General features: G+C 34.7%; 1 protein-coding gene across 2 annotated transcripts in view; it reads left to right on the forward strand.

The window, feature by feature from the left end:
• Nucleotides 1-26,736, forward strand: part of BCHE (butyrylcholinesterase) — a 67,607-nt gene extending 40,871 nt beyond the window's left edge. The window contains exons 3-5 of one of the 2 annotated variants that reach the window (XM_058556413.1): nt 10,120-10,286; nt 16,807-16,923; nt 24,348-26,736. In XM_058556413.1, coding sequence (XP_058412396.1) covers nt 10,120-10,286; nt 16,807-16,923; nt 24,348-24,355 — 292 coding nt within the window. In that variant the 3' untranslated portion in view covers nt 24,356-26,736. Of the gene's footprint in view, nt 1-10,119; nt 10,287-16,806; nt 17,733-24,347 lie in introns of those variants that run through there. The other variant, XM_058556412.1, reaches the window with a different exon arrangement.
• Nucleotides 26,737-27,056: the final 320 nt, after the last annotated feature.

Here is a 27,056-nt window from a genome sequence, read left to right on the forward strand (position 1 = left end):
AAGTCTGACCCCTTATTAAAATAAGTGCTCCAGTGCCATTATGTGGAAGCGCATTTGAACTTTCTACAGACCCTTGTGCTGTAGCCCCTGTGGGATTCATGTGATTGCATCCAAATGATAGCAATTGCTTTACTGTCACTAAAAACAAAAATAGGTACAAATATAATGCATTTTCACATTTAGAAATTAGGCAAGATATCAGGATGTGCTTGCCGATCTAATAAAAAAGAAAAGAAGGAAAGGAGAGAGGGAGGGAGGAAGGAAGGGAGGGAAAAAAGGTTTCTGCTTCTCTCTAAATCAATCTAGTATTCAGCCCAGTTCATTTTCTGGAGAGCTGGAGGAGGCTAATCATGGCCTGGTGTCCCTCTTTAACTCTCCAGCTAATTAAGCAAACCCTTCTGTCCAAACAATGCAGACGAAAGAGGGAAGAATAATCTTCCAGGCCATGAAAGCTTTGTTCATCCATCATACCAACAGTATGTAAAGACCTTAGAGGTCTTTTGTCTGGCAACTTTGTGCCCTTTCAGCTGATGAACAACTGAAGATGTGTAATGCAACCTAACTGCTAATGAGAACTGTGCACTGGGAATCCATTTGTTTGCATGACTCTATCCAGCTACTTTAGCAAAGTATTTAGGAGAGTGGGTTAAGTACAAAAACCTCTTTAAAATACTAATTAAGATTTAAATGTTTTACAAAACATTGCAAGTGTGCTTTAAAGTGGGCCCCTGATTCCTAGTTATAAATTTAGAAAAAAAAATACTACATCACAGTAGAGGTGAAACTATGTTGCAAGATTTAGATTTGGATTAAAAGGAGAAATGTGTTTGTGTGTGTTTGACACATTTTTCACTCCTTTTTTTTTCTTAAATATAATTGAGTTCAACAACACTGAATGACAACCTGTACCAGGTTATTTGTTATGTGCTAGTAAAAAAAAAAAAAAAAAAAAAAATGATTAGACAAGGTCCCTGATACCGGGGAGCTCTCAAGAAGTCTCACCTTCTATGCAGTATTCCACTTCACTTTTTTAAATTCTCCTTTAGACTGGATGTTTCTTTCTTCCTCACCAGGCATCCGCTTTCACAGCACATATCTAGCTATGTTATATCATGATTGGCCTTTGCTTATTGCTCATGCTGAAATCTCATCCCATATTCTAAACGCCTCCAGTTACTACAGTTGCTAATTATTCTTAAAGTTAGAAAATGATATGCAGCTAAATATATCTCATCTTCCTAATGGTATTTATTTAACAGAACTGTAATTTGCTCCTTTTTATTAGTGCTGAGTGAAAATAAATCTTCCTCTTTTTTTTTTTTTCTTCCCCAAAAGGTTTAGGCCATTGATGTATTTTGCCCTTTGAGCAAGTTTGGTAACAGGATCATGCAGTTTATATGTTTCTCTTTTCTTCCCTTCTCTTCTTTTCTCTTCTCTTCTTTCTGTCATAAAGATCTGTGTTTCTATTTCTCTGTGAAGTTTAGAATGTATCCCAATCCACTAGTTAGGAATGATGAAATAATAAAAATTTAATAACCAACTTGACCATGGACTCTACTTACACAGTATATTTAGATCCAAGAAGTCATTGTTAGAGAATTTCTGAATTATTGCAAACTTCTACGTGTACTAATACAATCCTGCCCCTCTGGGTACCCAGATTCCTGCCTAGAAAAACAGACGTGTTGAAGGAAGGAGGAAACTTAAACTAATGAATCTGGGGAATTGTTCTTCTATAATTACTTCCCTCATTTCCATAGTTTGCAATGGAAATGTCAGGAGATGGGAAAAAGCAAGTAACAAAAGTGAACTAGATTTAGATGTTTGCATTAAATATAATCTAAATTGCAAGTAAGCCACATATAAAAATTCTCTATGCACAACTACATTATTATACACTCTATATGGCTTTAGTAACTAATACTTTTGCCCTTATTACATCCAGAGGGAAAACAGAACAGTCATAAAAACCTTCCTAACAAACAACAGTGAGTCTAGATGGAGGACAGAAGTGAGCCTTGGGAAAGAGTTGAGTTTCAATTTGTGAACAGGCTTAAGAGAAACGCATGTATATTGCGACTCCTCATCTGCTGATGTGGGACTTTGAAGTCAAATTTATTATTGCTTCAGGCAATTGAAGAATCAACGTGAGTTTTCAATTTTTCAATCTTAGAAGAGTAATATTTACAAGAACATGAGAAGAAAGTGAATTTCTCTCTTCTAATACTGGGAAAATTAATATTTTATAACTGATACTGAAGTAATCCAAAATATAACCAAAGTTCTGAAGGCTATTCACTTAGTTCTCATTTCAACAAGCATTGAATGAGCATATACTTTCTGTTCAGGCTTCTAATAGATGCTGAGCATGCAAAAATAAATAAGATGTGATTTGCTCTGAAGCTCAAAATATAGTTGTTATTTATACAGTTTGGCACTGTTACAGTGAGTTGCAATAGTATAATATGATATACATTAAATTTTTATGTATATTGTGTATTTTATGTATAATGTATTTGTTCAATTGTTTTTGTTACCCCTAATATTCAAGTTGCAGATCACACCCACACCCACACCCATATATATGTATATATATAATATACAGGAGTCAGATGCACAGAATATGTGTGTTTCTGTGTGTGTGTACATATGCAAAGAAAATTATTTAAATTATCCCATTTCTCTTTAAAGACTCATCTTAGAAGCCTGTAGAAAACCATGAAGTTCAGTATAAGAAGTTTTATCAAACTAATCAATCAACCTAGGATATAGCCTTGTAAGTTAAAATGGAGTCAGTATGATTGAATTATTGGAAATGCATTTATGAATTAATACTAAGTTGCTTTAGTAGAACTCAGGGGTATTTAACTCATTTTAGTGGGTTATATAATTAAGAATAAATGTTGCAATTAATTTATTGAATTTAAGAAAGCTATCTTTGGGTCGGTTTTAAAGATTGCACAGATTTTAGAACACAAACAAAATCAGTAATGGAACTTGGTCAAACTTATAAATATATTACAGTCACAGAAAATTCCTCCAGAAGGAATCAAAAACTACTTCAAAATGTATTTAATGTCTATATTTATCCTAAGGAGTTTGCTGTATGCAAAATGAAGCAGAAAATATAATCTTAGGAGGAATAGGATTTTATTTATTCTTTGCTATCTATTAGTGTCACTGTTTTACCTGTGTCTCCATATTTTTCTAAAAACAGGTTATGTTTTGAATTCATGTTCATCATCATATACTTAAATATGAAGAGCAAATTTGTTTACATATGAAAATTGCTTCGTATTTTTTTATATATGTCAAAATAATAGAACCAACTTGTGGAATTTTTTATTTGCTACTATCGCTACTAATCACGATACTAACTAAATGTCTTCTTTTTATTTTCCTTTTGATCAGTTTTGCTCAGTTGATTCCTAATTGTTTCTAAGGGTACTAAATCTGCACGTCTCACTTTTTAAAGTGGATCCTTTAGGCATGGGTTACATGCTATGTTATCAATTATTTTTATTTAAATGTTGAACTATCATGGTAAAAAATAATTTACATGTAAGGCACATGTTAAAACCGTCCCACGGTATCTTATAGCCATAGTAAAAACTTAATTTGAAGCCGAATTTCACATTTGGCTCAGAATACTGATTTTCCTGAAATTGGAGTAATGGTCATCTGTGAAATATCTTTTTCTATGTGGTGGTAGTTTTTAAATGTGAATATTTACTCTAGTTGAAGGGAAATGAGATAACTTGCACTGTTAGTCGTGATGTTTCTTACTTATTCTGGTCATAGTTCTTGCCTAAATACTACGAGTCAGGCCCAGTGCCAGGCTGGAAACAAAGCAACACAATGATGGTTCGCGTGGAGCTTACCCTGTGCCTTAGTCCATTTGGGCTGCTGTAACAAAATACCACAGCTTATAAACAACAGAAATTTATTGCTCACAGTTCTGGTGGCTGAAGGTACAAGATGAAGGCGCCAGCATGGTCACCTTCTGGTGAGGGCCCTCTTCCTGGTTCACGGCTAGCACCTTCTCTCTGTGTCCTCACACGGTGGAAGGGGCAGGGGATCCCTCTGGCGCCTCTTTCATAAGGGCACCGATCCCAGTCCTGAGGGCTCTCCCTTGTGACTTAAGTGCCTCCCCAAGGCTCTCGCTCCTAATATCATCACCTTTTTTGGGGAGGACACAAACATTCAGACCATAGCACTCTCTAATGAGAGGAGAGAGAAAAAAGCACACTTAAAATAAATTTTAAAGTATGAGGAAATAGAGACTATTTTATTGAGTCCTCAAGGAAGGCCTGTCTGAAGAGATAGTAGGACAAGCGTAGGACTAGGAGCTACAATCTGGGAGGGGACAGGTGCTATATATCCTATGAATTAATTTATTGCAATATGTATATTTTTAAATGTCATTTCTGTAGTGAAATTTGTAGGTTGAGTCACATTTTTAGTGCTTCTGGGGGAACAATACATTAAAGAGCTTGTGAATCCATTTGAAATGCAGAGATTCCCTCAGTAAATAAAGATTAACCCCTAAATTCCAGCTGCCTTACCATTCCAACACATTCCAACACTGACCGTCTCTATTTGGATCTCAAATTTAGCATGGGGAGAGCTGAATTCTTGATATTTCCCTCCAAACCTGTTCTGCTTGCAGTGTTTCCCATCTCAGTAATGACAACGCCATTCATTCTTCCAGTTCCTCGGGCCTGAGTCCTCGGCGTCATCATTGACTGCTCTCTTTCTCTCCATAACTAATCCATTGGCCAACTGCAAAGGCTCTACCTTCAAAGTATATTCAAGATTTGACCGCTTCTCTCAATTGCTGCTACTACCTCTCGGTTCAAGCACCCACCATCTCTCACCTAAATTATTCCGGTAGTCTCCTAACTGGTCTCCTGCTCAGGCCCTGGATTCTCCGCAGTCTATTCCCAGAACTGCAGCCAGATGATCTGTCAAAAACTATAAGTGGGATCTTGTCCTTTCTTTGTGCAAACCCTCCAATTACTTCTTCTCTCACTGAGAGTAAATGTAAAAAGCTTCCAAGGACCTACAGGTCACTAAATAATGTGGCTCTCCTGTCACTTCTCTGACCTCACCTCAGACTGCTCTCTCCCTGGCCGGCTCCACTCTAATCACACTCTTCTCCTTGCTTGTCTTGGAAAATTCCAGGCACACATCTGTCTCATGGCCTTTGCTTTCTATTCCTTCTGTTGAAACGCTCTTCCTCCAAAAAACTGCACGGCTTACTCCTCTCCTCCTTTGTGTAAAAGTTTCTTTCCTATCAAATATTGCATAATTTCCCTCGTCCGAGTTAAGCAAAGTCAAAGTTCAAAGTCAGTCCTCAGACTTCCAAGTCGGCTCAAGATTTCTGACATCAGTTGTAAGTTCAGGGTCCCCAGGACCACCCTCACTTCAGTCTAGCTGGCTACAAATTCAAGGTTCCCATGAACTCCCTCGGATTTGATAATTCTCTAGAATGACTCACAGGACTCAGGAAAGTGCTGTAATTACAATTATAGTTTTAATAAAACAAAAGGACATACATCAGAACCAGAGGAAGAGATACGTAGAACAGGGCCTGGTACTGACAGGGTTCCAAAGACAAAGCTTCTGTATCCTCCGAGATGCATTACAATGTGCACGTGAAGTATTGCCAACACAATAAGCTCACCTGAGCTTGAGGTCCAGAGTTTTATTGGGGTTTTATTATACAGGTATGGTTGATTGAATTATTGGCCACGTGGTTGAACTCAGTCTTTTGGAGGTCAGCCTGATATGACGTGACTCAAAGTCCAAACCTCTAATCACACCGTTAGTGTCTCTGGCATGGCCAGTTCCTTTCCTCAGACTATCAGCGTGAGCAGCCCCATCTGAGTTATGTCATTAGCAAAAGCCATCAGGTGCTGCCATGAGTGACCTTGTTAGCATAAACTATCAGGTATGGTTCAAAATTCCAAATATTTAGAGCTTATCTCGCAGGAACTGTGGACAACAGCCAATCAAATTCATTTTTATACACTCCCTCATCACGTCCCCACACACACTGATACTTACTCACTCGTCATTTCCATTATCCCCACTCTCCATTTTACTATTATCTCTAGCAGCTATTACTGTTTAACATATTATATATATTCTTTATCTTGTTTATTGTCTACCTTCCTCATAGAATAAAAACTACAAGAGGCAGGGGGGTGGCCTGGTGGCTTAGCAATTCAGTTTGCACATTCTGCTTCAGGGGCCTGGGTTCCTAAGTTCTGGTCTTGGGTGTGGACCTACACACTGCTTGTCAAGCCACACTTGTGTGGTGTGTGGTGTCTATTTTGTATGTGGTGGCATCCCACATACAAAATAGAGGAAAATGGGCACAGATGTTAGCTCAGGGACAATTTTCCTCAAGCAAAAAGAGGAGGACTGGCAACAGATGTTGGCTCAGGGCCAGTCTTTCTCACCAAAAAAAAAAAAAAAGAGGCAGAAATTTCTGTCTATTTTGTTTTTCTTGAATCTTCTGTGACTCAAATAAGTCTGATATGGCATTCAGTAAATATTTATTGAATGAATAAGTAAATGGATTTGTTTTCTAAATTCAGATTCTCTTATAGCCCCTCCATTCTTTAAATTAAAATACAATTTTATTTGTGTGACATGACATGGAATATGAATCCTTGAATATTTGCATATTTAAGAAATTATCCAATATAAACTGTATCCCCTCAGCCTTCTTATGACAGTGGAATACTTCAAGTGGCCTTTCAATTTACAACTATTAATCATGGCTTCATTTTACTAGATTTAAAGCGTACTGAAATATATTCACTTTAAAATCACTGTGTAGATTACTTAGAAAGCACTGTCTCTGAATTTTTAATTTTTAATTTAATAATCAAAAAGAGTCTTAATTCCTGTGTTAGCATGGGGCAGGCAATATTGGGATTTATAACCACAAGAAAACTTGATGCATGAAGCCAAATGCATACTACTTCTTCATATCAGACATCCTGCGTCAATTAATATCTTTTTAAAAAATCTGTTCATAAAATGAGTTATCAAATCTGTGCTCAAATATCAATGTCAAGCAGGTGATTTCATGAAACATAGATGTTGGGAAGATACTCTCTGCCTTTTTTGGTTAAATAAGCTATGTCTTGAAACTTCTCTAACCTACATAAGAGGAAAACTGTAATGGATAATTTTTAGATCACTTTTGTATACCACAAAGTAGAAAAAGAAACTGATAGTAAAAATAAGCAGAGATTTCTCCATTTCATGGGAAATTTTAGGTATTATCACTTTGAAGACTTTATTTTGTGACAAGAACAGAAAATATTTTTGAAAAATAACAAAGTCAAGATGTTTAAATTTATGTTATAATTTTGAGATTAAATTATATAGTGTGTAAGAATTGTCTACGCAGGAAATATGTTGTATTTCACAAAGTTTTTATTTGATACAGATAGGAAGAGAATTATATCTAAGTTTTAAAGTCTTTGGAGATTTCTTCAAATTATAGAGTAAATGCTCCATCATTTCAATAGTTATTTCAATCACTTTTCGAAAACTATATCTGCATCCATAGGCAAAGAAATTGTATGATCTCTGAATTACAATTTGGAATGTCATGAGTTATTTCATAGGACAAAGGTTGTTAAATGAACACTGGCAGTACCATTAGTGCTTTGCTCTTGAACTCAAGTACAAGTCAGCTCGGTTTAAGTTACCATTTGCAAAGCAAGAAATGAATGTGCAGTTAAAATGGTGCCATAAGTTAATTAGAGTGGAATTAGAAGAAAAGTGGGCAATTTGGGAACATGAGAATCGCTGTACCGAATCAGACCAATGGTTCTCCTGGTTTAATATCCAGCCTCCAGCAGCTGCGCTTGTTAGTTTCTAAAGCTTTAAAAGAAAGGAAAAAGACTGCATAATTCACCTAGACATGTGTACCATCTGTGATCTGGAGAAATTTTCTTCATGACCTCTCTCAAATAATACCCTAAAGCAGGAAGTTTCAATCCTATTATGATATTGGTTTAGCTTGAATAGCTCTGGTTATTAATAATTCTTATTAAATCATCCAATTCCTACATAAAGTCAACTAGTCCATCAAGAAGCTATTTATCTCTAAAGCTCCTCAATGCATGGTTGAATATGTCTGCTTCTATGATAAAACATGAATCTATGGTGCTTATTCCATACAAGTTCTTGATGGTAAAATCTGCCTCTAGATAACCATGCTGGATGAATGCCTGATTCTCTTTCCAAACTCTATGGGGTTCACAGCTTCTGGCAAAAAAATGTCTTGTATCTGCTATCGCTACTCCTAATTTCCTATCCATTAATAATCTACAGAAGCTATTTGAATGATGAAGAATTTTGTGTGCTGAACTTTTAGGAAAGTTCAACTAGAGTTTTTCTTGTATGATTTTGCTTAAGTTAGATGCATCTAAGAGAAAGGAATGAATTACTTATTCTTATCACTTTAGTCCTCTGTTTATGATAGAAGTATCTGTGACTACTTTGTATAGGTTTCTTGATTATTTAAGCTACCACCTCCAGGTCAATATTTCTAAAATGTTATGTTCACAATAAGCCATTTAGTCAAAAATCCCTCAAGAATAATAAATGCCTACAAGCTAAAGTCTAAACCACTTGCCTAGGCTGTCTGATCTGAATGTGGTAACACTAATATCCTAAAGCTATAACTCTAATGGGACCTCCTCTATCCCAGAATCCAAGAAAACTAGTTTTTCCATTGTTATTTGAACTAAGATCAACACTCATTATTTATGCCTGTGTTAATTCTGTTTCCTTTCTCTAGCTTTCCCAACTTTTCTTTCTGGTTCAGTTCCTTATTTCCTCTAGTTATTTCAGCGAGAATCTCATTCCTTCAGGTAATTTCCTTTCAAATGTAATGATTGCTCCCTCTTCTGAGGATTTGTGTCCCTTCATTTACGCTTGATTTAGGCTGCAATATATTGTTGGTTCTGTTTTCATGGATGTCCTTGCTTGTAAATTCCATGAGGGAAACTACATTTCCCATATTTATTTGTATTTCTAGAGCTTAGAGCTGTGTCTGACTCAATTATAGCATAAAAATGTATTAAAGAGAAGTCTATAGAATCGCTAGTGATGGACTAGTTGGAGCTACTTTCAAAATGCTTAGTCTTTGAGTTTCTGTTTGTGCAGCCTATGCAGTAATATATTATTGAGTGCTACTCAATAGTGTAAATGAACCCCAAACTATAAAATTCTGAAAAATAGAGTCAAGTGTTACTGATTTAAAAATTACAATTAGAGATATGAGAAATAACAGCACAAAAAGAGAATATAAAAGTTCTGAATTGGCTTAGACCCATAGTGTTGGGGAATGAAGGAATTACAAGCAGAAGTAATAGAGGGGGCAAAAGCAAGGAAATGAAACAAGGAAATTTCCCTAATTCCTGTTGGTTGGCTCATGAAGAGAATACCTGAAAATAAGCTTGGAAATATGAGTGACACCATGTTCATTAACCTTTATTTAAACCCACTGGGGAATTATTGAAAGATCTTTAAGCAGTGACCAGATCTACAAGAATGTAAGATCAACTTAAAAGTGAGACTGAAGGCAGTTTCCTAGAGTGATGAGGTTATTACATAATACGGAGATGTGTAATCAATTGGTCCCAAACTCAGGCAGTAATAAGAACAAATAGAAGGAAATAGATGCAAGAGATGTTGGATAGATGGTATTAGTGTTCACTGTGAAAAGATTGGGCCTGGGATAAGGGAAGAAGATAAAACAAAAGTAACACTCCCCCTTTGAGCATGTTTAAGTGTGAAGAAAACATTAGCATTACTGAAATATAAAAATAATTTTTTTCTCCCTGTATGTTAAGCAGAAATGCAAGTAAAAAGTTCTTCTTTAAATTTTAATCCTACAATTTTAACTAACATATGGCTTCAAGGTACTAAAAACACTCAATCCAGTTCATTTATGCTTGACATCATCAAAACAAATCTACAGTTTTTTCTGACTTTTTAAAAGCTCTTGTTGGTTTTGGAGAACAATATTCTTTTTATCTAACAATGACTTCAGTAGAACTAGAATATCTCTCTTCAATTTTTTAGAAATCCAAATGGGACCCAGAGCAATAGCACAAGATGGCCTGTCTTCAAGAGCACTGAACAAAAATATTTAACCTTGAATACAGAGTCACCAAGAGTATACACCAAACTACGAGCTCAACAATGTCGATTCTGGACACTATTTTTTCCTAAAGTCTTGGAATTGACAGGTGTGTATTATTTAGTATTTGGTCAAATAATTGGTTCTGGATTATGTAAAAGGGGGAAAAAGTGGACCATTTAAGACATGGTGATGGTGTTAATCTGGGACTTTACAATTACTTGATTCCAATGAGTTGATTATTTTAACAATTCTCCTCCAGCAAGTTTAGATATGTTTTGAGCACTTTCTATATGAGCTGCACTTTAGTAGTTAAAGAAAACTAAAATAGAAATTTTCCCCTAGAGGAACATAAAACCTAGCAGTGGAACTAAAATATGGCCCTACTAGTTATTCAGACACTTTTTGTGGAGTTAATTAATAGATAAACGAATAAATAAATATATAAAATAAATAATTTATAGAACTAAAAAATAAAACTACTAAAATATAGAACTAAATATAATTTATACTGAAAAAGAGATAAAAACAAATTTATTGATTCATAGTAGAGCTCTTGATTTCTAAGGGGGAAGGAAACTCTAAAATTTACGTATTTAAAAACACAATCCAAACATTTCTAAATTTCTGAGTTTGGAGACATTTATCTAAAAACACATACACATATGACAAAATATGATAAATAGTAATTTAGTTAACTAATCTTCAGGAAGTGATTACTTAGACTTATGTAAAGAGATACTAAGAAAAATGGTTCAGATTATCATATTATTTCAAAATTCATTAGTAAGAAAATATTTAAATCAACTTAAATGATCACATCTTCTGTGAGAAAAATGAAATATACATGCAATTCACTGCCTGCTTTTAAAATGCCCGGCTGTTTATAGCCTGTGTGGCTCCTCAAGTCTATTTTCTACCATTAGTTTTCAAATGAAAGTAGTAGACTTGCAACTATCAGGCATATTGCTGGCCGGTTCCTTTAGACTTTACCATTCTGTTCATCATAACACTCTGCAATTTTTAGGCTGTGCATTAGATATCACAGTATAGTAGACATTTTTAGTTTCTTGTTTAGAGAGGTTAGGGGTTAGTTTCAGGCAAATATGGGCATCTCAGAGATGTATTTGATTGCTTAATATGCCTTTTGATTATCAGACATTACTCACCAAAATTATAATTATATCCTCCGTCTGTTTGGGAGATGTTCCTGGTATACCAGGGCTCTGTGTATTACCAAATGTTCTGTGACATAATATATATCCAGAGATGTCTTCTGCATCCCTTGGCAGAGCTACAGTGCTGCCCTTGTGTCCTCCGGGTGTGAATAACAATGAGGTAACTCGTTTAATCTGCCAAAAGAGCAGAAGAGGTACCGTTTAACATATCACAGACTACACATTCTTAATCTTTACTTATAATATTTTTAAATGAGAAGGTCATAATTGAGGGACAATAAGAGGGGGCTGGGGAAGGTTTATAAAACTAATTTATTATAAGCCAAACTGAGTTGCTGGTTCAAGCACATACGGTCTATTGCGATTTATTGTTAATAAAATAAAACTTGAATATCAGTAATTTTTGAAGATGTACTTCAAAGTCTCTATCTCCAAATACTCAACTGCCATAGAGCAGGTTGAATAAACAAACTCCTAAGTTTTTGGCTAGCTGCCACTCCTTCCTATGCAGTGCTGAACAACTTGCTAGCTTGAGCAACACTGAGCTATATGGAAATATCATACATACCCCCTCTTGGTTAACACCATGCTCTGAGATAGTTCCAATGTGTCTTGAGAACAATTTTATATTTTAGCAATATTTCTTTTCGGATAATTCGCCCCCAAGAGTTATATTAAATTATTTCATAAATTTTAAAGTAAATACATGATATGATTGTTGTAACATCAACAATGTCTTCATTAATATTCAAAAATTTGTTACATTTAAACAGGGGGTTTTGAAGTTTGAAGTTACATTTTGGGGGGTTTTATAAGTAAATAATGAAGGGAATTAAAAAGATTAAGCACATATGTTCTTACCATACCTTATGTTTTCCAAAGTTTTCAAAGCGAAGCTTTCATGAAACTTCAAACATTTCGGTCTTTATTTTATTTTTTTTTTAATTTTTTGTTTATTGCAGTAACATTGGTTTATAACATTGTAAAAATTTCAGGTGTACATCATTGTACTTCTATTTCTGCATAGATTACATCATGTTCACCACCAAAATACTAATTACAACCCATCACCACACACATGTAAACATTTCGGTCTTTAATGTTTTGAAAACCGGGGCTATTCAGATGACCTCGGCTGAAGTTTTTTGGAAATATTATTTTTTTAATAAAGCCAGCTCTGCAAGTAAAGGAAAATTTCAAAGAATAACTGCTGACTAGATTTCTTAAAAGGAGAAATGTTTACCTTACTCAAGACGGAGGCCCAATAAGCTTTACAAGTACCCCCGGAGCAGCTTACATTGAGCACTAAATGTTCTCCAATAAAAGGGTCCCGAAGACTTGTTTATGAATTCTAGCCCGTAACTCTCATGCTATCCCTCAGCACATGCCTGTGCTGTTATTGCCTGCACCTGCAAGAAATGAAATGTACGATATTTGTTTTGAATGTTATCAAATTCAGGGTTTTTTTTACTAAGAATGTAACTGCACAGTATCTCATAATCATTTAAAAAAGAAAGAAAAAGAACTAGAGAAATGAACCATTCAATGTCAATGAGATATCAATATTTTTCACTAAAAGTGGAAGAGTAAATTTATTTAAAGGAAAATAATCTTTGACCTTCACATCTTCCCAATGAAGAAAAAACAGATCCAGTGGTTTCTCCTTTGGCCTTTGAATGAATCATGAAACATTGTTGCTTGTTAAAACTAAAGAAGACCACGTATAAATCTAAGAGCTGAGATACCACTCAGATTGGTCACTTGGGAAAATCATTTACTGCTAATTGCTGATCAGTTAACAAGAGTGGCAGCCAAAGATGAGAGAGTGGAAAAGTGTTTTGGAGAAAAAGGGGGTTTCCTGTTTTCATATGTCTGAATTTTCCATTCCTCATTAAAAGCAAACAAATCAAACAAATAAACAAAAGGCCTTGGTAGCTTGATAATCAATCCAAGTTATTATTTTGTTTCACTTTAAAGATACATGAAGCCTTCACAAAGTCTAGCCTGAGTTTATAGCAGGCCCCACACTCAAAATAGTAACAGAGCAACTAATAAATTTGTGATCTACTGCATACAGAATTATGCATTCCTTGGTAATTTTAATAATTGGTCAACAAACAGGAAAATAAGCAAGTAATGAGAACAGAAGAAATTTTCAACGAACTCTCAAAGTACATAAAATATGGTGTATTTTTATTATAATGTTCAGCGCAATTCAATATCAATTTAATCTCTCGTTCTAACTTCACCCCCATGAACAGTTTTGGGTTGACTCACCTCTCCTGTGTTCTCGCCTCTCAGTCTTGATTAAACAGACTCAGCTCTAGTGAAATATTGCTCACCATTTTTTAATTAAGACAAAAAATAGCTTTATTATTACTCTTTCCATAGGGAAGAAAGCATGACTTTTTTTTTCCCAAATGAAACAACAATGTGGGCAAAACAAAGATCACAAAAGCCCTGAAAAAGTTGTGTAAATATGTTTATGAGCTACTTGTATTGATCTAGCTGTACATGGTTTCAATAAAGAGCAAAGTTAGGAATAAATTTTTGTTACAAGGGCAGAAACTTCATTAGTGGAGCTCTCAATAGGTGCATAGCACTTCGTTTCATAATGTCCACACCATCTGATTTGTCCTTCACAGTAACACTGCAAAACAGGGATTACCAACCCCGTTTACAGTTGGAAAACTAATTTCAAAAGTTAAGAATTTTTTCTACTATAGTAAGTGGTCAAGCCGGAATTTCATCCCACGTCACTCCAAAGCCAGTCTGATGTTCTTTATTTCAGACTGCCCTCCCTTGTTAACTACACAACAAATAGATCTACACCTCACCAATGACAAATCTAGAGCCACTGAAGTAGCATTACAGGAAGAGAAGGAAGGAGAGGAGAAAAACTTCTAATTTTTGTTTTGATTTATGTCATGGGACTAGAAATTTTTATTACTTTTTATCATGATGTATTCAGTTCCTTTGGATTCTATTAGAAAATAATCAAATGTTTCATATTTTATTGTCTCAATCAATGTTCAGAATTTTAAAGGAAAAATGTACTCAGGTTTACAGAGCATTTGTACACTAAAAAAGTTTTTCAGTACACTAAATTGTATAGATGTTTGATTATGACACATAAAGAAATACATTTACATTTATATGAATCAATGGATTTGGTATTATTCCATGAACAAGAAAAGAAAATCAGATCTAGGACCTTTTCTCTGAGTATTAAAATTCATGGTCTAAATGCTAAATTACCAATCATTTATTTGTTACTTCAAAATTGTGTTCTTTCTGAACTTTAGAGACCTTATTTTGTGTAAGTAATATTTAAAACAGCATTTAATTATAAAAAAGAGCATAATAGTGGATCATTTGGTATAATATTTAACATCTTTCTTCCATATCTAAGTTTTCTGACTCTTTAGAAAAGTTCTATTATTCACAAAATAATTATACTCATTGACCTTTTAAAAGCTATTTTTACATAAAATGGGACATTTTTGTATATATTCTCAAATATTTGTCCAATGTCCAAGCATTATTTCAAACCTAAATATATCCTTAATTACAGGGGATATTTTAATGGCTGTACAAATGTTTTAAATATTTTGATTTTCGTGTAAACTAAAAATGAATCACTGAATGTGCTCCATTGTTAATAGTGTGAATGAAAAGAAGATATTTTTTTCATATATATTATAATATTGTATGAGGTCACATGAAGTTTCTTCTCCAAATTAATATCTTACAAAGTTATAATTAATTTCAAAAATTCCTAACTGAAAAATATATATTAAAAAATTTTTATCCTTATTTTCAGGATAGTTGAAATAACTTACAATTTTGTCTTTAATGACTATAGCTCAGCATCCTAAAAGTTTAAAAAATATGAGAACTACGAATGTATAAAATACTTACAGGTGTGGGAGATCAAGATTTGGCCACCCTGAAATCTATCTCTTTACCTTGGTTGTTTTCTCTAGGGACATTTGACCTCCCCCACTAACTGCCTAAAGAATTTGACATGGTGGCTCCTTCCTGGAACAGATCTATCATGATGGCTATAAAGATAATGTAGGATGGAGATTACAATAGGAAAGGCACCAACAAGCCCCTCTTATCAGAAGTTCTGTCTCTCTGGCCACATTCTCTGGGTGACCCTGCGAGGAGTTGCCAGACAATCATTTACATTTATAAGGGAAATCTCCATTTGTAAAGGTATCTCCCTCTCTGTTTTGGGAAGAGGGGGGGATGGCCTCATTTCTAGAGGCTTATCAATGTGGAAGTTGAGGCCTTAAAGCTGCATAATAACCTTCCTCTTGTTTACTGTGCTTTAGTGGTGATCTCCTGTAACTGACTCCCCCCACCCCCAAAATCCTCCTTTGTCATTGGCTGAACATGGTATTTAAGACGAGAATTTCTGCTATTGTGTTGAGAAACGCAGTGTCCCTGCTTTCTCCCCTGTATACATGTTATTAAACTTGGTATTATTTTCTCCTGCTAACCTGTCTTGTTAATTATTTGGCCAGCCATAAGAACCTTAAGGAAAAGGGCAGAGGGAGATTCTCCCTCGTCCCCTGACACAGGTTTAAGTAATTTAAACCATCTTCTAGCCTTATATCTATTTATATTTAGAACATAAATATATGATTTTTTAAAGTTTGTAGTTTAAGAGTTTTTATTGTTCACAAACTTTATTCTTTAATGTAATACACTTTCAAATAAATCAAGAATTCAAGGTTTTTATAGTACATCGACATTTTTCGTTTCATTGCCTCCCATTATTTCTGGCATAAACAATCCTCTTCCCTGACACATATACACTTTGCAAACTACTGGAAAGTAGTGATTGTTTCTGTCATCTTTCTAATTTGCAAAGCAATTAGTAAACTGCTTTCATATAGTAGTTTCAATAAACTGCTTTCAATGACTACACATTGTTTGGAATTAAAATATAATGATATAGGATGAGTGTAAAATCTATATAGAATGCCAATTACAAAGTTATCCTTATGCATTAATATTAATATATAAACATTTTCATCAGAAATAATAGTCTGTATATAATTATATGTGTAAATGAGATGCATTAAATGAGATTTTTGTTATGTGTACAGGGGTCAAAAAAGAGAATAATATCTATATATCTTCTTAGAAACTAAAGAAAATATATGTGATGTCATATAATTTGACATAATGCATAAGCTCATTTTGGCATTTTATGTCATATAAATTTTAGACATATATATTACTTGCATTTTCATATAATGTATAAAAATTTTATTAGCAGCTTTTCAGTTAGTGAGAGAACCTGATAATAAATCATGAAGAATAAAAAATTGCTGTACAGTGTACTTGGAGAAAATGGCATCTATAATCAAAATTATTTTTCAATTAATGTAAACAGTTTAAAACTTAGATTAATACAACTTATTCCGTGTTTTACAGGAAATATTGATGAAGCAGAACGAGAATGGAAAGCAGGATTCCATCGCTGGAACAATTACATGATGGACTGGAAAAATCAATTTAACGATTACACTAGCAAGAAAGAAAGCTGTGCAGGTCTCTAATTAATAGATTTACCCTTTATAGAAGGTTCCTTTTCCTGTAGATCAAGGCAAAACTATCAGTAGCTCTCTTACACACCTAGTAGGAAAGCTATTATGTAGCTGAAATAAAAATGCCAGAAGGATAATATCGATTCCTCACATCTTTCACTTAGTATTGTACCTAGCATTTCAAAACCCAAATGGCTAGAACATGTTTAATTAAATTTCACAATATAAAGTTTGACAATTAATTATATGCATATTAAAATGATTTACAGCTTCAAACTCTCTCTTTCCTGAATAACTTTAAAAAATTTTTCCCCTAAAAAGTATCTGTATTCTGTTTTTAGTTGCATATATATTTTCATTACCACTCAAACAAAGGTATCTTTTTGAAATGAACTAGGTCTTGAAACACTGGACACTATAATTTACAATAGTATTTCTTCTAGTTTATTAATTTAGTGTTAATGTGAGATATTAAAACAAACAGAAAATAATTGGCCCCCTTTGTGTTTTATGTAAAAGCAAGAGAGAATCTTAAAATAAGAGGCTCAGTCACTTGGAAACACCTTATGATAGAAACAAAATGTTGCTACCAAGAGACAAAATATAAAAGAATGTAATTATTTCTGTTTTGTATTTTTAAGAATATGTATGCTTAGAATCCTCAAATTATATTCCTCATTCTTTCAACTGTTCCCTTTACTCACCTCCCCGCTCCCCGACTCTCCCCAAACATGCACATATGTAAATTACTCTTCCTATAAGTCAAAAATAAAAAATGTGGATGAGCAGAAGTCTAAAGTCAGATGTCATGTACCTTCTGGGATAGGACACAGAAATATTAAGATTTTAATACAGAAATTGTTCAATTCCATGAGAGAAATGGTTATACTTTCTGCAGACAAATGATATTATTTTTATAATTTAAAAATTTACAAAGATGCATTTACTAACTTGCATGGAATAGGAATACATCCAGTGAATAAATTCACTAAGTAATTCACTGAAAGGGAGAAGTTGGGGGATTTTAAGTTCCAGAAAAGGACATACTTGTTGATTATGCTAATTAAGCACTGAAAACTAGCGCTCAGGATAGGACAAAGTGAGTCTATAGGTCTCTAGACTGTTGGTTAAAGCATGTCCCATTGTTCATTGGTCCTAAGTGTGTCTATAGTTAGATCCAATATGGGTCTGCCATCCTCACTTAAAGGGTCACTCAAAGATCATGGTACTTGATCAGTTTCAGCTGGTTAGAGAGAGTTATATAAGCCAAGTTAGTTTTGATATTACTTCAGTGCTGCTGTAAATGGACATTTTGCTTTATAGTTCTTCCCTCCTCTTGAGATGAAGAAAAAACCACACAAATGATTGGTGAATTATCAGGCTTTCCATTCTACTCCACCATCTTGGTTTCAGGTGCTATTCTTCCAGGATCCGTTGTTTTTCTGAATCACTCAAGCTCCTTTTCATGCAGAATCCTCTGATATATGAAACAACAGGATGATGCCTGTTCAAAAGCATTAAAGACCCTTCAAAAATACTCTTGATGAGAGTAATAATTGGGAAAACATAATTAATGTTTGTAGAAGACCTGTAACCTTTCTCACATGACAAGCCCCAGTCATATAAAAACACCCCATGGACTACTTTGTCCCACCTTAGACAACCAATTGCTTTGTTCTTGAATTTCAACCAGACTCCCCTTGACTTACTCTGAAGCTTTTACCAAAATGCAACAAGAAGTGTTAGCCAGCACATAAACCCCTCCAAGTTTGTTCGGTAAATAAACTAACATGAATCCACTGTGTCCAGCACCCCTGCAGGAAGTTCGGTTAAGGCTTTTTTAAAAAACACTTATACAACAGAGTCTATGTGATTTTCCTTATAATTTCCCTTATGATTGTCATTAAAGGCAGTTTAAATGCAGGATTCTAATTCAGGGACCCCAAACCAAAGAAGAAACTTGTGCATAAAGTAGAAGAAATCAATGTCTCTGACTTCTTGGAGATTTTTGCATTTCAGCAGGCTCACAGCTGAAAGAAACTTTGGTTATATGAGATATTAACAATACATAAGTATTAAAACCTCAAAATGGCATAAAACCTTTCCTAGAAGGCAGAGTGTGGGGAGATATTATCTTAGCATGTATACAAAAAGCCACAGAGACTGTCAGGTAATTTTGGTAATGTTTTTAGGTACATTTCTCAAAATTACGAGGGACAATTGTGTCTAAGGTTACAACAGAACAAGTGTAATTAGTCCAGTCAGTGTCAGAACACTTAGCTTAATCAATTATTTAAGTGAAAAAGTGTTATTATTTCTTGCGGTATGGCACCATCTGTAAGACTTTGCATTATATAGCCTTACTGAAAAATGATTATCCTTTATGATTTGGTATACATGTAATATTTATAAGGATTAAGGTAACAAGTCACGTCTTTAAAAAATACCATTATAACTAGTTCTGTTTTTCAAAAAACTTGGCTGCTGAATATTATCAGCATGAAGGGTATAATTTTTAAACGTAAGGTAATTAATTTCTGCCCAATCAGAAATTAAATTTCATGGATACATCTTAACATAAGTGCAGTTGTGACATTTTTAGCAGAATATTCTAACAAATGGAACCTTCCCAACATTGCTAAAGAAGGATGACAAACTCAACAGTTAGTAGAATTTCCTGTTGCAGCTGTAGCCTTACTGAATTCAGCAAAAGTGTTCTTTTTATAAAGAGTTTGTTTTGAAGTTAGGGTAGTAAGAAAGATAAGAAATATAAGTTTTTAGACTAAATGTACTTAATGTAAATGTAAATCAATAGTGCTGTTTATCAATACAATCTTGGTGGAACCTTCAGAGTGTCAAAGAATAAAGCAAAGTCCACCAGAATTAAACACACACACACACACAAACACACACAGAGGTACACGCACACGTACATTCATTTATGTATACAGGAGCACAGCAAGGTATCACAGTGAAGAAATTCATGGAATGGTTCCAAGGGTGGGGGGGGTAATAAACAAAGGTTCTAGAGTATTTGAAAACAGGACTGCATGATGGTAGTATGATGGTCAGATGGTCATCTAATCAAACATTAAAAACTACTTTAAGATATAAAATATATTTTATAAATATAAATATAATATATATTTATTGTGCATAGATATATAATTATAAAATAATGTTAAAATATATAACATATATAAGATAATATATATTATATTACGGCCAGTTCTGATAAAAGAAAGTAGTCATTTTGATATGTCATTGGCAAGTACTGCTGTTATTGGAAAACATTTTATTTACAAATTAATCGAAGAGACACATAATAGACCAATTATATGTCATTAACTGAGGAAGACTGTCAATAAAAATAGGAGGAAGGCACTACAGGTTTGCAGGGAGCAGGAAAGGTAAAACCTTTATCCAGGCAACAGGTCTAACACTATATCCGTATGTGAACAACATCTAAAACTCACAATTTTCTTGGAAAGAAAGAAAGAGAGGGAAAGAGAGGAAGGAAGGAGGAAAGAAGGAGGGAGAGAAGGAGGACAGAGGAAGGGAGGGGAGAGGAAGGGAGGGAGGGAGGGAGGGAGGAAGTTAGGACCCAGCTTCCGTGAGTTTAGCTTACCTTGCTTGCTCTGTCTTATTCCTGGTCCAAAGTCTCACCATTAGAGTTCTCAACTGGTGAGATAATAAGGCAATATAAGTGGCATATTGACTTTAGAGGTGAATGTTAACACAAATAGCCATACACACACAACACAAAAATTCATTTATCTCACCAAAAGAAGGCTGTTTTTTCCTCTGGACATTGCCTATTTTCTTAGCCTAGTTTAGTCCTTTATGGATTTCACTTGAAAGGTGAAAAAGCCTGAATTTCCAAGGCAATTAACTGTCAATGTCTTGATATTCATCTTTGGATTCCCAGACGGGAACTGCTCGCACAATGCCACCACACTGGGTGTGGTGCTTGTAGATTTGGTAGATGAATGGGAGGATGAGATACAGCAGAGTTCAGTTCCACTGTGTAGGAGGAAAATTGCATTGTGAATATTTCGGGAGCCAGGAGGAAGCATGAAAAAAAAAAGTGGAGGAAAAGGAGAAGAGAAGAAGAAGAAAAGAAGGAGGAGGAGAAAAGGGAGAGCCACTACTGTCACCACCTGGAACTGAATTTATCCAAATGGGCTGTCTAGGCACTTGAGAGTTTCAGGGTAGAAGAGGTGATGAGCTAGGGATAATTTCATATCAATATATGAGGTAGTTAACTCAGTGACTCTCAGCCTTCCACCTCGACTAAACAGTAGAATCCCTGGGGATAACTGCAGCCTGTGCACACCAGACCAATTAAATTAGAATATCGGAGAGTAGAGTCTAGACACCAGTATTTTTTAAAAGTTTTGCAGGTGATTCTGATTTCTTTAGGTTTAGATGCACTGATTTATTTCCCTACGATAGCAGTGTTTGTCTTAGGTTTAAAGACGATGCTTTCTCTAGAGAAGAAATTATAGGTCCTGGATTAGTAATTCCCAAACTTTGTTACATATTAGAATCACCTGGGAAGTTATTAAAACTCCCAATATCCATTCCACACCCCATACCAATTAAGTCACAATGTGGGGGTGAGAGCCAGGCATCAGTATTTCTTAATGATCCCTAATTGGTTCCAGTATACAGCAAAGTTTGGGAACCAATGACCCCTTCTAGATGGTTAATTTAAAGAACTGGGAGGATTTAGTACTCATAAGCAGATAACTATAAAATCAGAAATTTTCTGTGAGAAAGAAATGTACTTGTTACTGATATCTAAGAACCTAATAGTTTTTCTCTGAACAAGGAACTGCAACAGAGATTACTGAATGTGTAGAGTAAATTTGGGGTATAAATCTTTTTTTAAAGACTTCTACACTAGAATATTATTTTTTCAGGATATCATTTTTACCAATAAATCTATGCTCTGGGGAAAGGTGTGTTTGAAAAATAAGAAAGAGTAAATGAAATATGTATAATATTTTGTGGTGGTTTATATAATAGCAGTTATTACAGAAGATCATTGTTTGCTTTGAGCTAACCGGAATTTACTCACTTGACAATAATTGATAATAATAATTCAGATTCAAGATAAGGAATCAGAATTTTAATTCCCTTTTTCTATTACCCTTTTCATGCAAACAGTATCAGCTGTCTTGTGAACTCTCAAAAATACAAGTAACCATTCTTGCCAGGCTCATAAAGAGGTGTTGTTAGGCTTAATTACTTAATGATTATTAAACTAGGTAGGTGAGTACTAAGAGTTGTTTTTCACCTCAGAAGAATTAGCAGAAGTCTTTTGCTTGAGGCAATTACTGTATTACCTTGTTTTGCTGAAGTGAGACCTTCCATTCTCTTTTAATTGTTTTTTATTTCCTTCAATGGTTCAGGGAGAAAAAGGGAAAAAAAAACTTATCAAAGAAGTCTCTGGAGAATAAACTATAAAAATGTATTTAAAAATATTAAGCATTCTAAAATTCTTGAAATGAATATGCCAAGAGAATGATCAATCAATGAATCTATCTTTCATTCATCTATGTATCCATCATCCATCTAGGATAGCCACTCCCAATTTTAACCAAAGAGGAGGAATAAAAACTAGAGGAATGTTACTAATATATCTAATCCAACCCGGAATATAAATTCAAAGTCACTGCCTTGACCAAGATACGCTTAACAGTCCCCTCAGCTTGCTTAGACAGATTTCTTTCTGACTATAGGTCTCTGACCTCCTGTTTTTAAGACCATTTACTTCAGAAAGTTTGCAGTTATAAATTCTTTCTCTGCCCCTTTGAAATGTATGTAAATCTCCCAGCTTCTTGCCGGTTTTACTACCTAGGAAGTGTCTTTCTCAGAGACCTGGGAACTATCACTTTGAAATTAAACATTAAAAGAGATATTGCCTCCATCTCCCAGTCTTTGTGGGAAGGTAGGAGCCAATGCAGTGAGAGCCAATACCAAACACAGGTCGCCTAATCACAGAGAAAAACATTTGCAAACTCAAGAATAACTCTATATGCTCAACATGTCCCATTGGTCAACCCTCCCCGAATGTCCTCCAGCACTTTTCCACTAGCTTTCCTCAGCACCTAAAACCCCTCACAGCTTTTGTGTCAGCAGAGTTGAGATCAGTCTCTCTCCCCTATTGCAATAGTCCTGAATGAAGTCTTCCTTGACTGTTGAACTTTGCCCAGTGCAATTTTTACTTTAAAAGACTAAACTAAAATCCAACACTTCTTAAAGTGCCTAGGGCATACTCAAATTTCTACCAATTTTCTATTACCACATCAGGAAAATACAAGTGTTTCTCTTATAGCAGATGTGCTTCAGAAACAGTGATTCCCTTGACAGCCTAATGAAAAGGGTGGCAGGACTCAAATTTATGAGGTGTTGAATACCTGTTTTTTTGGTATTTTTTTCCTAATATCTTTTAGGCCTTAGCTAGATAATAATTTGCCTATCTGTGTTAATCTCAAGTTTTTGGTACTTTTTACTTTTAGCATTTCTTAATGTTTTGGAGTATTTTTTCTTCTTCTTCTTCCTTTCTACATCAATTTTTTTTTCATGGTCATACTGTTTTTCTAACAGAATAGCTGTGAAGAAATGGATTCTTTTTCTTTGAAATAGGCTTTCTTTTTTTCTCTTCTTTCCTCTCTGCTCTGTTTTGCTTTTTCCTTAATGCAAACGAATAGCTTCAGATACTTATGCTGTGGTCTAAGAGTCACTGGTGATATAAAGGATTACATTTACATCTGTAATGCATATTTTCATTATGCTGTTAAGCCTTTGGGAACAGACCTTAGAAAATAACCTTTTCCCAGAGAAAGATTTATCATGAAGCAATACAACTTAAACTTTAGGAATCCTCACTTGCAAGGACCCCTTTGAAGGCACTTAATGTAATTTTGTATTTGTAATTTTATACTATTTTTCTTAGAGGGTTCCCAGAAACAGATAAGTTTCAGAATGAACAAAATTTGGTTTAGTGTTGTATTTTACCGCATCAACATAAATGAGCCTTTAGTCTATAGCCCCAAGCACAAAACAACATTTTTAGTCCAAGAGGACTCTTCCTCTCCCACTGCTCTTAAAGACATTTCCCTGGTTTTCTTTAGTTGAAATGCGCTATCTTTGTTTTACAACATTGTAATATGCTAATTTGAAGTTACTATCTTTATGCAAGGTAATAAGTGGGTGAAAAACTCAAATGCTAACATCTGCTGTGGCATTTCAATTTTAAACCAAATGTGTGTATAATATTCTCTTTGGTAAGTGAATTAACATTTTCATATAACCATGGAAGATAAAATTTTAATAATCTCCCTTGGAGTTGTCTCTTTGAAGTCATGTGCAAAATATTAAGTGAGAATTCTAACAGAACACTACTCCTTCTCTCTTCAGATTTTTGAAGCTTTCAAAGACAGAGCGTGAGTACCATGTCCTCCATCTCAGTTCACCTGGTCTTACCGCCATTTAGCGAGGAAGCTATTCACTAAATCTTCGAGTAGATTGAAGGCTACCAAGGAATACCTCAAATTCCAGAGCACCAAAGGTTCTTGATCATTCACTGGCACTACTATATGGAATTCTACCACTTCATGTACATTTTTCAGTGCCTGCAAAACATTCTAACTTTTTCTAGGATGTCTTTTAATCATCTCTTCAACCTCTTTTTGACTGTTACTATCCCTTAGAAGAACAAAAATTTAAACTATTATATGTTAATGTCCTAATGAAAAGTATTTGATTTATCCATTACCATTATCAGTCTAATGCATGGGGTGTCAACTTTAGTAAAGTGAGTCTGGCTTGGATCCCATCTAAAGAAACTCAGTGGTAGAATGTTTTGGGACATTGTCCCATTTAAGTTTAGGCAGAGAGAACAAATGAGAAGGGCCTAGGGAGAACTTCTCCTCATGTACTGTGCTGAGGGAACAGCCAGGACGCCTAAGCTGCTGGAGGAAATAAGGGAGGGTGGTAGGAGATGAGGTCAGGAAGTGAGGAGAGGGGCAGATTGGAAGCCATTGCAGGGCTCTGAGCAAATGAGTAATGGAATCATGATCATACTTTATTTTAGAAGGATCACTCTGGTTCCTTGGAGGCTAGATGATACGAAAGCAAGAATGAGTATAGTTTAATTATTCCAGGCAAGAGGGAAGAGTAGCTTAAACTAGGTAGAAGATGTGGAGAGGTAAGAGGTGTTATATATCTTATATTTCTAAGCAACAGCCAACAGGACTTGCCAAAAGACAGAGAGGAGTAAACAATAAATACAAGATTTTCTGCCTAACTAACTGGTTGAATGGATTTATCATATTCTGAGACAGGGAAAGCTGTAGGTTCAGCAGGTCTAAATAGAGAAACTAGAGTTTGTTTCAGGGCATGTTGACTTTCAGATGCCTATTAGATAGCTCAGAAAGAGACAGAGACAACACTTTGTTAAATGAGAGTACAGTTTAGGGGAGATGTCCAGATTAGAAATATAAATTAGGATGTTTCCAGCATAAGTATGGTACATAAAGCCGTAGAACTGAAGGAGAGTACCTAGAAATTGAGTGTAAATCTGGACAGAGCAGAGCCAGCACTCCAGCACTGAGACTTAATTTGATGTTTAAGTCTCTGTTCAGATACAGTGCTTATTGCCAGACCTTGATAAAACAACTTCCCTTACCAACCTTGACTCGTCTCTCATTCATCTGTAGCTCAACAAAATCTTTCTTCAGGAAAAGTAAACCAAGCCTTTTTATAGCTGAGAAAATCTTTTGGTTGCCTTCACAAGTAAATAAATATTTGGTTGAATTTATACCACAATTTAAATATATTTTCCTCAACTCCATAGAATTCTCTACAGATTAAAAGTCTAAGAACAACTAGATTTTTGTTTCCATGAATATAATCTACAGCTTCTCTTTGGATGCTTGCAAGAGTTATACATACATGCACATATACATACATGCATGCATACATATAATTCACAGGCTAAATAATGGCCTCCCAGAAGACATCCACTTCCTAATCCCTGGAACTTGTAAGTGTTACATTATATTGAGTAAAAAAATTTTGCAGAAGTGATTAAGTTGAAGATCTTGAGAGGGGGAGATAATATTGAATTATCCAGGAGGGTACTAAAGGCAATCAGATGTATCCTTACAAGAGAGAGGCAGAGGAAGATCTGACCCACAGAAGAGGAGAAGGCAGTGTGACCACAGAGGCAGAGATTGGAGTGATGCGGCCACAAGCTAAAGAATGCTGGCAGCCACCAGAAGTCAGAAGAGACAAAGAATGAATTCTTCCATGGAGCCTATGGAGGGAAGGTGGCTCTGCTGACACCTTGATTTTGACAGTGAAACTGATTTCAAATTTCTAACCTCTAGAACTGGGAGAGAATATGTTTCCATTATTTAAGCTGTCAAGTCTGTATTAACTTATTACAGCAGCTGTAGGAAACTAATACATATATATAAAATTTCACCCAGATATATCTAAATATTATTTATCTAACATATTTTTCCCTAGGTTTTCAAAGGTATTTTCAATCTGCCAGTTAATGTATATCTTCATTTGGTGAGAGTTTTCATATATCTGTCTTTGTTATTTTTGCTCTGTCTGCTCTGTTCTCAACTCCTATAGTATTATACATGAGTCAGATTACCTAATCTGGCCCACTTTAGCCTCACTTTAGTTTTTCTTTATTCCTTTCCTCAAAAGTACTCTAATTTGGGAAAATTTCCTTCCAGTGTTTGCTCCTCCTCTCAGATTTGTCTTCTAAATCAAATTCATTATTTTTATTTCCACCATTATTTTCAATAAATTTTATAACTTTTATTTTGCATCTCATATGTTTTTTTATTTCAACTTAATCTCTCTTCATGATTCAATTCCTCTCTCTTCATGATTACAATTTCATAATTCAAAAAATTCCTTTAATCTTTTAAAAATAAATGCTTATATACTTATAAATATTCTAAAAATTCCTTTCATTCTTCACTAACAAAATTTCAAAAGCAAGTTATCTTTGGATATAGTCATTCCTTTTAGATGAATTATTTTTCCACAGGTCTATGCTAATTCAGCATTATGTGATATGAATGTTGAGATAAATTTTGGCAG

Source organism: Diceros bicornis, chromosome 15 (genome assembly GCF_020826845.1).
Source record: "Diceros bicornis minor isolate mBicDic1 chromosome 15, mDicBic1.mat.cur, whole genome shotgun sequence".
Taxonomy (NCBI): Eukaryota; Metazoa; Chordata; class Mammalia; order Perissodactyla; family Rhinocerotidae; genus Diceros; species Diceros bicornis.